Consider the following 15,169-nt stretch of genomic DNA (forward strand, 5'->3'; position numbering starts at 1 on the left):
AGAGAGAGAGAGAGAAAGAGAGGGAAGGCATAACCCAAGGATGGAGGAAGACTTTGGTTGCCCATGGCAACAGAAGAGAGAAATCTATCTGGTGCCTTTGGATGTTGGTGGAGGATGCCGAGCTGGTGCCATTTGGCAGAGGGGGGAAACTCCTCGTCCTTTCTGCAGAGGAAGCACTGACGGATTTTAGCCAGCTCTAATCCTGTAAATCTCATTCTTTCCTTTCCTTGTTGAACTGAACACGGCATCCTCTCGGAGACGGTTCCTCCTTTCACCAGCACCGGTTATCTCAGCACGGAGCTGCGCTGGGGAAAATAAGCACGGATGAGGATGAGCAGCGTCTGCTTTCATTTAATTAATAGCAGTCCACTAGAAAAAAAAAACAGGAAATGTAAATGTGCACAGAGAGTTCAGGCGTGTGTGTGAGCGAGAATGGGTCTCGACTGAACAAAAAGATTTAAAAGGGAAATAAGACTGTGTCTCTACTGTGGAGAAAGACGACAGCTCTCTTTCAAAACCTAGCGTGATGCCTATACCTAGGTTGGATTATAAAGCAGCATCATGTTTGTTCATTGAAATAAAGCTGAAATAAAATAGAATATAAATATTAGATGGAAAAACTTTTTTAAAGGAAATTATAAATGTTGCCTTGGCAACTAACTGAAATGAGCTTAAGCTGAAGCACTAAAAATGACGGGAAAATAAATACAACTGTAAAAAAATTACTGGAAATAAATAAAAACTAAAACTGAACTAAAACTAAAACTGAAATTAAAATGAATTAAACCTATATATATATATATATATATATATATATATATATTACATTAAAAAAAAAAGACCAAAAAAATAAATAAATTATATACATTCACCTAAAGGATTATTAGGAACACCATACTAATACTGTGTTTGACCCCCTTTCGCCTTCAGAACTGCCTTAATTCTACGTGGCATTGATTCAACAAGGTGCTGAAAGCATTCTTTAGAAATGTTGGCCCATATTGATAGGATAGCATCTTGCAGTTGATGGAGATTTGTGGGATGCACATCCAGGGCACGAAGCTCCCGTTCCACCACATCCCAAAGATGCTCTATTGGGTTGAGATCTGGTGACTGTGGGGGCCATTTTAGTACAGTGAACTCATTGTCATGTTCAAGAAACCAATTTGAAATGATTCGAGCTTTGTGACATGGTGCATTATCCTGCTGGAAGTAGCCATCAGAGGATGGGTACATGGTGGTCATAAATGGATGGACATGGTCAGAAACAATGCTCAGGTAGGCCGTGGCATTTAAACGATGCCCAATTGGCACTAAGGGGCCTAAAGTGTGCCAAGAAAACATCCCCCACACCATTACACCACCACCAGCAGCCTGCACAGTGGTAACAAGGCATGATGGATCCATGTTCTCATTCTGTTTACGCCAAATTCTGACTCTACCATCTGAATGTCTCAACAGAAATCGAGACTCATCAGACCAGGCAACATTTTTCCAGTCTTCAACTGTCCAATTTTGGTGAGCTCGTGCAAATTGTAGCCTCTTTTTCCTATTTGTAGTGGAGATGAGTGGTACCCGGTGGGGTCTTCTGCTGTTGTAGCCCATCCACCTCAAGGTTGTGTGTGTTGTGGCTTCACAAATGCTTTGCTGCATACCTCGGTTGTAACGAGTGGTTATTTCAGTCAAAGTTGCTCTTCTATCAGCTTGAATCAGTCGGCCCATTCTCCTCTGACCTCTAGCATCAACAAGGCATTTTCGCCCACAGGACTGCCGCATACTGGATGTTTTTCCCTTTTCACACCATTCTTTGTAAACCCTAGAAATGGTTGTGCGTGAAAATCCCAGTAACTGAGCAGATTGTGAAATACTCAGACCGGCCCGTCTGGCACCAACAACCATGCCACGCTCAAAATTGCTTAAATCACCTTTCTTTCCCATTCTGACATTCAGTTTGGAGTTCAGGAGATTGTCTTGACCAGGACCACACCCCTAAATGCATTGAAGCAACTGCCATGTGATTGGTTGATTAGATAATTGCATTAATGAGAAATTGAACAGGTGTTCCTAATAATCCTTTAGGTGAGTGTATATATATATATATGAATATTAGATGAAAAGCGTTAAACGAAAATTAAAAATGTTTCCTTAGAAATTAACTAAAATAACTTCAAGTTCAGGCTCAAAAAAATTACTTTAAAATTAATCTAAATAGCAACATAAAAACAAACAAAATGACAAAATCCAAATAAATGAATAAGCTAAAATTAAAATGAAAGCTAAAGATATAAAAAAGAAAGCTATAAAAAAAAATGTTGGGGAACATTTAACATAAACCAAATGGAAATAAGAAATATTGCCTTGGAAACTAACTGAAATAAGTTGAAGAATTAAAATAACTAACAAAAAATAAAATAAAATAATAATAATAATAATAAAAAAAAAACCCTGACATAGTAGGCTACTATAAAAAAACACATTTAAACAAAATACAATTTTAACTTAAATCACATTTTAAAACTGAAAATATAAAAATCAAATCAAATAAAAAAATAATAAAAACTATAATAATATATAAATAATACTAAAATAACATTCCAGCAAGGAAATATAAATCCCAGAATGCATTGCAACATGCAAAAAAAATAATAATAATCTGAGATGGTGGATGTGTTGAGAGAAATGTTAAATATATTTCGTTTAGTAAAAATATGATAAAAAAAAAATTGTCAGTCTAATTAAAACTGCACTATTTGTGCTAGACATTATGCTTATTGGTGTTTGTTGTTAGCTTAACAACATGCTAATGCCAATATCTATTGGAATCAATTGTGAGTTCAAATAAGTAGCACTATTTGTGTTTAACCTGTACAGAGTTCTAAATCAGTTGTTTATGAAGTTCTATTGTAGTTAGGAATTTGCTTTTAAAGATAGCAGCCTATTCTACAGTAGGCAGTGGACAGCAAGAAAGCTCACACTAGGTTTTGGAACAGAGCTAACGTGTGTGTGTGTGTGTGTGTGTGTGTGTGTGTGTGTGTGTGTGTGTGTGTGTGTGTGTGTGTGTGTTAGTAGCCACTCAGAGCCGCCGCCTGTGCACCGTGAAGATGTTAATTAAAGCGTGAAGACGATCGGTCACAGGAGATGCCGTGATTCTCTCTGGAAAGCAGAGATTCCAGAACACACACTGGCTCGGTTCCAAACCCCAGTGAGCTGCTGTGCTGTCTACTGTCTACACACACTTTATAAAACAGCGTCGTAATCGAAATCAAACCCCAAGAGTGGCTGAACTAAACTGCTCTACAAATACAGCAAGTCCATTAATGCTCACACAAATAGAGTGAAGTTGAATATAACAGAAGAGTTGGGCATGATGTCTAAAAATGTTGTCTAGGAAGGCAGCTCCCTAGGGTTTGGAACGGAGCTGATATATATTACAGCAACACTACACTTGACACAGAGATTCTCATTAAGGAGCCTGACCTCACCCTGACCTGAAGACCAATGCAGGTAATAACAGGAGAAAGACTATCGTTTTTTCACACATCATTTAATGAAGGCAAAGAAATAGCCCTCTGAGACACAACTTTATTTCAGGGTCTTCTGATGCATGATACAGCACAAAAACTTCATTTAAACTGCTGAAAACGGCCTTCAGCCTAGCACAATGCTATCTTCTGAAAAGCCTCTTACACAAACTGCATTTAATGAATAAGACATGCACTGTAAAAAAATATGACATAGTATTTTTGTCTGTTTTTACAGATAGCACTGAGAAGATTACTTAAGATATTAATGTTTTCTGAAAAAAATACATCAAGCTTAAGTGAGGTTGGGGTTAGAAAAAAAAGAATCTTATTTTATTTGTATTACTTCACTGAAATATATTTTCTTGTTTTTAGGCATAAACTCAATTTAGATATTTTTATTTTTCATAGAGCAAGATTGAATGTCTTAAGACACTGTGTCTCTCAAGTAAATTCATCTTGATGTTTTAATGTTTTGATATTTGCACAGCGAAAAACAAGACAAAAATACAGAGATTTACAGTAAACAATGGAAAGCTGAACGAAGACCCGAGTCAATTATTTGCCTGAAAGAATAACGATAATATATGAAGCGCCTGGCAAAGCAAATTGTCATCTATATAGAAGCTCTTCTTCTAAGAGTGTGGTGTCCAGAGGGTTAAAACAAAATGATCTGTGATGGGTCACTTTTACCAAGCAATCTCTTCATGTCTAAGTGTGTGTTTATTAGGCCAGAATAAGCTGCGATGAGGACTAGACTTTATGCTGATAGTCAAATGTCTGGTTACGCCGGTCTACACACACATCCAAGCGCTGCAAACGATGACAGATCTGCACCGCTAATTACCACCGGCGAGTCGTGTGTATCGCCCTCTCCCACTACAACCGTGATGCTGATCGCCATGGTGATGTTTCAACTTCTAAGCATGATGTCACTGACAGACTGCCAGCATCATTTGATCTTTCCTGTTCTCTCTCTACACGTCTCTCGTTTTCCATCTTTCGCAGGGGAAACCCGGCCTCTATCGTCAACAAGCATGTTCGCCAGTAATGATCTCACAAAAACAGACAGATCTCAGTGTGTCAACATCATGACGGACAGAAAAGGGGTGAATAGAACTGAGAGAGGGGTAATTTTGCGATAAAAGCAATAGTTCACCCAAAAATAAGAAGAAAGAAATCTGTCACTTTCTTACCATCATGTCGCTCTAAACCACTTTCTGTGGTGCTTGCTTGTGTGTCATGTTGTACATTCGTCTACATTTTACCATAAAGATTTAAAAGGACATTAGGCTGAGTAAAGTAATAAAATAATTAGCATTATTGGGTGAACTAGTTCTTTAACAATTGATGTGCAGGTGAATCTAATGAAAAGGTCATGGTCACATTTAAACTCAAAAATACATTTAAATAAACCAATGAATTAATACATATTTAATAAAAGATATATATACATATTCTTTAGTTCTTCTGGGGGAACATAAAAGAAAAGTAAAATAAAGTCAATGAGGTCCAAAAGATCGACTTTAAAAAAATATTTTTTTTGGTGTGTGTATGTGTGTGTTCACTGCAGGAGAACTAAAATCATGCATTATGACATTATTTTCACGATAATTAAGCACATTTCCCCCTCATTATTCTCATTACTGTAATGCGTCCGCATTACAATGTGTTGTGTTTGTGTGTGTGTAATTCTCATTATTCTCAATGGAGCTTCTCATTAGATTCTCATTAATGTAATACACAACAATCTTAATGGTCCTAAAAATAGGCTTCATGTTCTTTAAGGAAAATACCATTTCAAATTTCTCTTTCTTGTGATTTTTTTGGGGGTGATATATGGTCAGGAAAGAAAATGTGCACACTGATGTACTGACTCTGAGTGTGTATCTGTTATCTTAAAGCCATTATCACAGCACTGATAAGCCAGAATAACACATGGGCGTCACGTACCCCGGCATCGTGTTTAAGTGCTCAGCTGACACTGCGCCTCTCAACTACACTTGGTTTTTGTAAACACACCCCTTCATTGCATCATTAATCAATGTAAACACACACACACACACACACAGATAGACAAACCTGAAGTGGCTTTACTCTAAGTGGTTTCTGACCCTGCGGCCTCAAGGAAGAAAGGTATTAAAAAAATCCTTCAGATATTGCGAACACTCAAGTGTGCAAAATGTAGTGCGCACTCAAGTGTGGCAGCTGACCCAATTTTCCCTCAGACGGCATGTTCACGCTGTTGTAATAAATGATTAATATCACTTTACATGATGCAGACTACCAAGAGCCCCAGGAGAAAAGGTCCAAAGGCTCATGCATGTGAGTTTTAATGCACACGTTTGTGTGTGTTTGTGTGAGTGAGCCTCCGGTACCAGTTTGAGTACACTTAGTATGGGTGATGCAAACAGCACTTAACAAATGGGTCTGAACAGAAGACACGAATCCCGCAGGACATGGCACAGCAAATTGGGAATTCTGTCTTAGGAAATAAAATGGAAACAATTAACAAGTATATTTCAGGCTACTGAATAGAGAATACTCCTCTCATTACCTTCATGTCCTCACAACTTCAGAAAGGTTGATGATTTGATTCAATTAAATTCCGATTTATATGTGCAACCGCTTTTACGATACAATTCATTCTCGTGCAGCTTTACATTGAAGGTCCCGAAATATTCAGTCAAGGCAAAGTTCTTTTTCGTTCTTCGTTCAGGCGTAAAAGAAATTCAGAATAGCTTTTGCAGCGATATATTGTTAGCGGATATCCCGACTGCTGAGAGCTGTGTTTAGATGAATATGTAAATATGTGACCCTGGACCACAAAACCAGTCATAAGTCGCACGGGTATATTTGTGGCAATAGCCAACAATACATTGTATGGGTCGAAATTATCGATTTTTCTTTTATGGCAAAAAATTCTTAGGATATTAAGTAAAGATCATGTTCTATGAAGATATCGTGTAAGTTTCCTACCTTAAATATATCAAAAATGTATTTTTGTGAGTGAATGCAGCACAATCTCGAACATAAATGGACAACTTTAAAGGTGATTTTCTCAATATCTAGATTGTTTTGCACCCTCAGATTCCAGAGTTTCTAATAGTTGTATCTCGGCCAAATATTGTCCTATCCTAACAAACCACACATCAATGGAATGCTTATTTATTCAGCTTTCAGATAATGAACACATCTAAATTTTTCCTAAAAACAGCAGTTAAGAAAGCATCTGATCATAATGATGTTCATCCAAGTCCTGCAATTCACCACTCCATTCAAGTCACATCACATTCATTTAAATAACACTTTATACAAAAGACTGAGTTAAAGGCAGGGTAGGTAGAAATGGTCTAAAAATTTTATTTTTCAAATTTGTTTAAACTTTATGTACATATCAATACATAATTAAAATGTAAGTACTCTGAAAAAGAAAGTATCAAAATCGAGTGTCTGTAGACCTCTCACGACTGTTTTAAAGACATCTCATTATTTCCATTCACTCCACCCCCTCATTTCTGTGCTTCTTCCAAAGCCACGCCCCCAAAACACATGAACGCGCGACTCCGACCGCTGAGCTAGAGGACGCATTATTTACCTGAGACAAGCGGAGGGGAAGGGGCATTTTTTTGCCTGGTTTGCCTTCACTAACTGCATATGCCGGTACTGTAAATTTAGATTGCTCTTTCTCTGCCATTGTTTTGGTATTCCTAGGTTCAGTGCCTTCTTCTTCTTCTTCGATAGATTTTATTGGCAGCTTGCAAACATAGTGCATTACCGCCATCTACTGGACGGAGGTGTGATCAGGTTCCGTGCCTCTCGCACTCCTCAAATCAAACGGTCGCGCGCAAGTGGGCAGGTGCTGTGTGGCAAAAGGGTGGTTGCCATGGTTGCGAGAGAGTGACAGTCGCCTAAGCCAATCCTTTGATTCGTCCCGAATCGAAATAATGAGCTGTGTTTAATACAGATTAAACGGTCTAGAGTCACTTGATTTTTATACTCTTTTTTTCAGAGTTCTTACATTTTAATTATGTATTGATATATATAGAAAGTTTTAACAAATTTGGATCTTTAATTTTTAATAAATCCTACCTACCCTGCCTTTAAAGCAAGCAGCTTTACAGTATTTAACATGAAAAAAACTGTGTGTCGCTTTTAATAGGAATGAAAACTTCAGTTTTTACTCTAAAGCAGCTCTCCAGTGTGTTCAAGTTTGTATTCGTGTCTGACCTCGACGGACTGAACGGAAGAAATGAACCTGAGAAGATTTCCATGTCAAAGGAGCTGAGCCTCAAATCCACAACTACTTATTACGTAATTGCCACAGACCAATGGTAGTTCAAATCTGTTTACCAGCCGGAGCGAACTTTTACTGGAAGTCCACTTTAACAAGCTGTTTCAAACTCCTGAAACGAACTGCAAACAAACCTTGTTTTGCCATGATGTTGTCATGATTGGAAATGTCACACTAGTTCATTCTTCAATTTCACCTTACATATACCAAGTCTTTTACAATCTCCAGTGAGATCAATAAGAACATCTCAGATAATTTGAGATTTACACAAGATTTCTACAAATAAAGACATGAATGCTTTATCAATAAACTGTAAACAAACCTTAGTAATCAATGAAGCGATAGTTTCCTTCGAATGTCTGTGATATTAAACCAGATATGCTATAATTCAGGTGATTATAAACATGTCAATAGTTAAACTAATTTTAACTAACTTGTTCAGCAAGCTTCTCTACAGCTGTGTTTTTGTTTAAATAAATGCAACCTTAATGAGTAAAGAGAGTCCTTTCAAAAAATAAGTCTTACTGACCACAAACTTCTGAACAGTAGTGTATATTAGTTATAAACAGTACGTCCCAACTTCCATATTCAGTTATAAGTATCCATATCATCTTTTAATAAACCTGTATTGGTTGATGGCTACTGTTCTGCATGAATAAAAGTCCAGAATGTCTTTCATTTCTTTGCAAGTTGTGACCATTTGCAAAGATCAGGTACGCAAATATGACAGTTTGTGTGTCTTCTGTGTGTTGTTGTTGTTGTTGTTGTACAGTCCCTCTGGTTTCTCTGTGCTCAACTGAAGTGGAGTATCTTGTATGCGCTCTGGCCTCAGTCTCACCCCACGTCGAAAATATGTTCGCTTTACTGAGCTACCAAATGCCAACATGCAAGAAATGTCACAGTAACCCAAAGATGAACGAGAGAGAGAGAGAGAGAGAGAGAGAGAGAGAGAGAGAGAGAGAGAGAGAGAGAGAGAGAGAGAGAGAGAGAGAGAGAGAGAGAGAGAGAGAGAGAAACAATCAGAGGACGAGACAGACAGGGTTTGTTAAGTCTTGCCTAGAGATCCTGTTAAAGCACAGAGAAGATGTAGCAGGACAGAACGAATGTGCACTTGATAAACTATGATAGAATGAAGGAAAAATCTGCCGTGACATCAGACAATTCTTCAAAATCATCTGCATATATCCAAAATGTCGTTTCAGTGTAACTTCTGTCATCATTTACTCTCTGTCATGTTGTTTCAAATCCATATTATTGACTTTGGAAGAATTAACCTTATAACAGATAAATGATTGACAGCCCAAATAGCCAATCAAATCGCTGCGCTGAGAAGCCTTGTTGCCATCTGATTCCTTTGACTAGATGCTGTTATGGCAATACTAGGTATCCAGAGTGGCTATTTAATGGAGTTTTATTTGTTCTGGTCCCGAATTCAGCCAGTAATCTCGAAAAATGCAAGCCTGGGATAAGACTTGTCATTCTTTATGACACTGAACTTCGTTAATTTTACACTTGCGTGATTCTGTGATGTTTTCTCCATTAAATAGAAAGATTATACAGATGAAGCTTGTGTGTTTGGACAGTTTTCATTAACAAGATCCAATTTGGGAGTTTTATATGGCAGTGAGCTTCATCGTCAGAAAAACTGAGCAGGATATTTGGTCCATTTCCTCCATACATTTATATCTACTGTTAAAGGAGCTGTATGTAAGAAATGTATTTCAATTAATCATAAAATGCCCCTGATATGTCACTAGACATTAAGAAATCATGTTCATTTCAAATACTTATATCACTGACAACAGTAGTCCGGCAAGGATATTGTCATTTAAAAAGTGAAGTTGCAGCCCTCCACCTATCTACCAATCACGAAGTCAGTAGTGTTTCGGCATCCGGGTTGCCAGCTCAGCTCTAGTTACCACAGCTGCAGCTACAAACGTTCGTGCTGGATCCTGCAGCCTATCTGGAAACCTCGAGTCAGGGGGGAGGGGGAGGGGATACACTGCTCTACAGTAATTTGAAAGTGATTGCAGTACCAGTTTTGGCCACAATCTTACATATGGCTCCTTTAAGAGTGAACATCTGTATTCTGAATGCACATAGCCTTCATTCAAGATACTTGTGCCTCTGTTGATTTCATCTTATATGTGGATTATTTGGTCAAATTTGAAAAACAGAAGCATGCTGAATGGACTCTGGTGTGACTCTCCGGTTTCAACAGCTCTGATATGTAATAAATGATGTGACACGCAGCCCAAATTTAACTACTATTTTAAGAAAAACACAGAAAACACATTGCAAAGTGTCCGTAACACATTTCTCTTGTGTTAATGTCAATGTTATGACATGTGGACTGTCTGACTGTAGATTTCCCTTGTATTTTACGGTTTCCTCTTCTTCTACCGTAATATTTAGTCTCAACATAACAACCTGATTTTTGGAACGCTATTATGCATCTTCCGAAAGATTACAGAATCTCTGAATCAAAGCACAGGCAAAGAAAGGAGCAGATACAAGCTATAAAAGCATTGCTTATGCATGTTGTAGTCTTTAAAAAAAAAGCTGTTTGTTCGCCTTTTTAAATGAAACTTACCCACATTCAAGTGTTGATGAAAAAGAATGCATGAAGCTAGAATAAAACTAGCTGTTCTTTCTTTTGATATATTGCATGTTCAGATATCCATACAGCAAAATATTGTGCGGGCCATGAAAATTGTGTGAAAATTATCAAAAATGCTGACAACTTTTTTAAAAAGCTCTTCGACTTCTTGAAGAATCTCTGATTTTTCCCCAAATAATGTAACCATATTGTGACTAGTAAATCTCAATGTCTAAGTTTCGGACTCACCAGTGCTGGATCTGATGGTTTCGTTTCCCACAGTTTGTCCCAGTAGGTCATACTGGTTCAGTCTAGAGCTCTCCTCTTCCACCACCACAGAGTTGGACGCGTTCTTCGTCCAAGTGTACGTCACTTCTGTCGTTGTGTAAGCATCTGTAGGAACAATTTCAGTGTGGCCACAATTAAAATTTTGCAGATGACTGTTTGAAATGTTAAATTAGTCAGTACAAGAAAGACACTCGATGATGCTTTGGTGAATAAATCCAGCTGTTACTCACAGCTGCCGAATTTAAGCGGACAGGAGTGGAAGTCCATGGGGAAATCTTCAAGATGCATCGGACACTCGGCATGCACCGTCAATCTGTGATTAACATGCACAAACACAACAAAAGGAGAAATTTAGTACCATTATCATTACTAGCAGGATTTAGAGGTCTACTTCCAGACCCGATCAAGACGCTACCCGAAGAACTTGCGGGTTTCGAGTCGAATTCGGGTTAATGTTTTATGAATATCTTCGGGTTCGGGTTTGGGTTTGTAATGAAGAAAAAAAAAGTGGTGGTGGCATCCCACCCGCAAATTATGCCTATGCTTATCGCACTCTCACTTCTGAAACTAGTATAATGATACGCTCTTTAGAAAATGTAATGGCCAAATAAAAAGAGCATTGAGACTGTGATATTCAAAATGCTGCTTAATTGTATATTTTCAATATTATTGTGATTATTAAATATGTCAGCCATCCTAATTACTAGTAGTTCTATAAATGTACGTTCTGGATATCCATTTTCACATTCATTTCTCCTCTATTTCACTGCTTCTTTCTCAGTCTCTCTCTCAATTTGTCTCCTTTTTTCTTCCTGCGCTTCACGGCTGAGTCAGGCTCTCATTGATTTGGCATCAGAGAGGAGCATTTGTGCTCACAGAAAGTGCTGGGAGCGAGAGAGCGATTTAGAAGAGAGAAAAAGCAAGAGAAAATTGAGAGAGTACATGTTGGAGAGTGTCATGATGTTTTCTGGAGCAGCGTCGGGATGAACAGAGGCGAGAGTCATTATGAAAGGCCATGTTGTTTGGGGTTTGTGTACATGACACACAGCAATATATCACGGCTTCTTGCTCTTCCCGTCTCATCTGCAGGTAATTAGGGAGATTGATGATGATGTTTGCGGACTCTTGAATATGTCGATTATAATGACAACTGTGCTTTACTACGAAGTCGTCACTGGTTTTAACAAAATCAGCTCTTACAAAAGTGAGTGTCACATTTCTGAAAAGAGATGAAACATCTTAATTAGTGGCTAAATCGATACAGCCGGCTGCATGAGGACTGTGGGAGTCAGTGAGGGATGAATTATTCAAATTCTCGGGAATACAAGGTGATTCAGGGATTTACATGAGGAATGACTCCATTAGCCACCCACAATATGAGCTAAATGGATCATTCACCAAAAATATAAATCCTGATAACATTATGAGAGAATCAGATCAAAATTAAAGCCATTTTTCACTGGAAATTCACTGGAGGGCAAGATCTCTTCAGTTTGGGGGTGTTTCTTACACAAAACGATCCAAGACTTCAGAAAACTTGGATTATAGTTCACAAGATCATGCTTGATAGCCCAGATATGTTTTTTGATGGTGTGAACAGATAATCTGATATTTTTTAAGTGCAATCAATGATTGTCAGACTTAAAAAAGCCAGATTTTTTGTTCACATCATGAAGCATTAAGCTTTTATTGAATTTATTGAAAAAGTTTGTTTTTAATTCAATTCAACTTTTTGCTTTAAGTAAACCTATTTAAATTAATAAAGAAAGAAAGGTCTGCACACAAGAATACTGCTGTAAATTCGATCACAATCTATTCTAGAGCAGTGGTTCTCAACTGGTTTGGCCATGGGACCCACATTTTAATTATTTAAAATACCTTCAAAAATGATTAAAAACTTTTATATTATGGTCAGGAGAAAAAAAAAATAAGGTGGAGGAGTCATCTTACCCTACGTCACCCTACTTTTTGGTGATTTCATGATTTACTAATTAAACATAACTATGACGTTGCATGCTTGTAATTTGACAGGACAGGAAAAAAAATTTTTCGGAACAAGTTATGAAAATAACGTTAGAATAATGACATATAGCTAGACAACATCTCATCTGACCGCAGAATCAAGACAATAGTTTTTGTAAGGCACTAAACTGCGTCTGACAAGACGAGTCAACAGCTTTCACGCACATCTTTCAAAATAAAAGTCTTGCATCTGAAAAACAGAATTAAATTTGTGGTTGTTTCTTTGACTACTCACTCCGCGACCACTTAAAACGGCCGTGCGACCCACCAATGGAGAAACACTGTTCTAGAGCGTTAAACATTTTTAGAGCATTATTTTTGCATGCAGTCCTTTCATTATTATTAATTGTATTAATTTAACACACAATCAAAAAGCGTGTAGAGCGCTGTGTTTAAATTCACTTAATCTGTTATTGATTTAATAAATTACACACAAATTGTGTGCCTTTTGTCAGAAAAATGTGTACATTAGCAAACTAGTACATCAGTACGGAGCCCTTAAAGGGGACATGGTGGTGGAAAAAAATATTTCAAAACTTTTGCATTGCCCAGAGAAACTGCATTCGCTCGCCAAGAACTCAAAGGTTTTGCGAGCGACACAAAGTTTCTCAAAACATCTGCGAGAGAACGCAAGTGCGTTGACATTTAGTTTTTCCTCCTGTCTCATATTCTTTTCTCCATCACAATGTCCCTTTAGGGGCTCTGTTCATTAGTAGAAATAGCACCTTGTTTACCTCATGGTGTACAGCAGGGTGCCGTCATCTTGGATACGCAGCAGTTTGTTGGGCATGGTCATGTTGTGTGCGACAGATTTCTTCCCGTTGTGAAAGAATGTGTCTGGAGTCCAGATCTTACTGGCCATCAGGTTGTTCAAACGCAGAATGTTCATTGGTCCCTCGAACTTCAGCCGTTCATCCTTCCAGCTCTGCCTGAAGAACACGTCGATGGTGTACTCCTGCCAAAAGATGAAATCACAGCACAGTTTAGAATATACAAGGTTCTGTTCGATGATTTTTGTCGCTAAGGGCTTGGACGGTGTTTTGTTTGTGATAATTGGATGCACAATATGCTCTTATACTGATTGACTGGCAGTGAATTTGCTGTATACTCACAATTGTAACAAACCAATCAATCGGATGAGCTTATAAAAGTTTGTGTTCCTCTTGAATTGCATGCAATTCAAATTCTAGCATTTTCTTGTCCACAAAAGACTCAGTGTCTGTAGTGTAACATTTTCTTTATCCACTTATTGTCGCAGTGGTGGATAAACACAGTTTGCCAAATGATTTGCAAATGGAGTTTACTGCATTTGAGACTCAAACCCTGCTGAGGAGAGTCAATCGCTCAAACCTTTAATAGGGCTGAGGATGATCAGATCCCACTCTCGGCTCCAAGAGAGACTTGTGCTGCCCAGATATATCATTACAAGCTCATCACGGATGGTAGAAAAGGGAAAACTTTTAAAATACTTTAAATCCCGTCTGGCTAGAGCTCTTCCCATAATGTTCACAGGTTAGGTCAGTGAGAGAGTAGGCGTCTTTTGTGGAACGCATTCGACCATTTACACTACGAAAAGCAATCCGGTCGAATGCGTTTTCGACTACCTCTGGAAGTGCTCAAAAGTGGACAAGCTCAAAACGTTTCAGACCCCGTATATACCTGTATTTAGTGTCATCCACTTGTGATCCGATCAACCAAAACGCATCTTAATGCGCATCTTAATGCGGCAGACTCAAAATAACTCTAGAATAAAAGCAGTTTAAAATGACAGCATTTCAAGAATAAAAGGCAGCTTGACTGGAACCAGTTCCTGATTTAAAAGCAGTGCTAGACTAACTTAAATCAATTCTCCATTGAAAGTTCCAGACTGAAGTGCCTCACTGCAAGCAGTTAGACAGAAGCACTGCGCCAGAAGTTTTATTACTGCTCCGACAGTGTCAGACCAACGCAGTGACTCCCGCCGCTGCAGATGCTGGTTTTGATGGATGTACAGCTCGTCCTCTGGCACATCTCTCAGATCGGGACGTTTCGTCCAGTCAGCACTCTGAGATGGTTATGAGAGTCTAATTTCAGTCAAGAGGCTTGTATTGTCCCTGCTGAGGAGGGTTTATATGAACATCCATTAACAAGAGATGAACCACGAAACCCCAGCACCACGCGAACCCTGCACTCGCATTATTACAGATACTCCCACAACATACATGCACGCACACACACATATCACTGAGTAAGGGAAATAAAGATAAGTAGGTGGTGAGGTCAGGAATGAGTGTTTATGAGACTGCCTCACAGGTGCTGAGTATGCATTTACATTGTATTATTCATAGATGCATCATTTATGAGAGTGCGTGTGTGTACAATACTGTTTATTAGTTTGGGGTCTGTACAATTTTCCAATGTTTTTTTGAAAGAAGTCTCTAATGATCAGCCAGGCTGCATTTATTT

At 38.3% G+C, this 15,169-nt stretch overlaps 1 protein-coding gene across 1 annotated transcript in view; it reads right to left on the bottom strand.

The window, feature by feature from the left end:
• gabra2b (gamma-aminobutyric acid type A receptor subunit alpha2b) overlaps positions 1 to 15,169 on the bottom strand; it is a 69,814-nt gene that overhangs the window by 27,720 nt on the left and 26,925 nt on the right. The window contains exons 5-7 of the mRNA XM_084430681.1: positions 13,459 to 13,679; positions 10,933 to 11,015; positions 10,664 to 10,807 (exon numbers count right to left, since the gene is read on the bottom strand). Coding sequence (XP_084286807.1) covers positions 10,664 to 10,807; positions 10,933 to 11,015; positions 13,459 to 13,679 — 448 coding nt within the window. The remainder of the gene's footprint in view (positions 1 to 10,663; positions 10,808 to 10,932; positions 11,016 to 13,458; positions 13,680 to 15,169) is intronic.

Source organism: Rutilus rutilus (genome assembly GCF_951802725.1).
Source record: "Rutilus rutilus genome assembly, chromosome: 14".
Lineage (NCBI taxonomy): Eukaryota > Metazoa > Chordata > Actinopteri > Cypriniformes > Leuciscidae > Rutilus > Rutilus rutilus.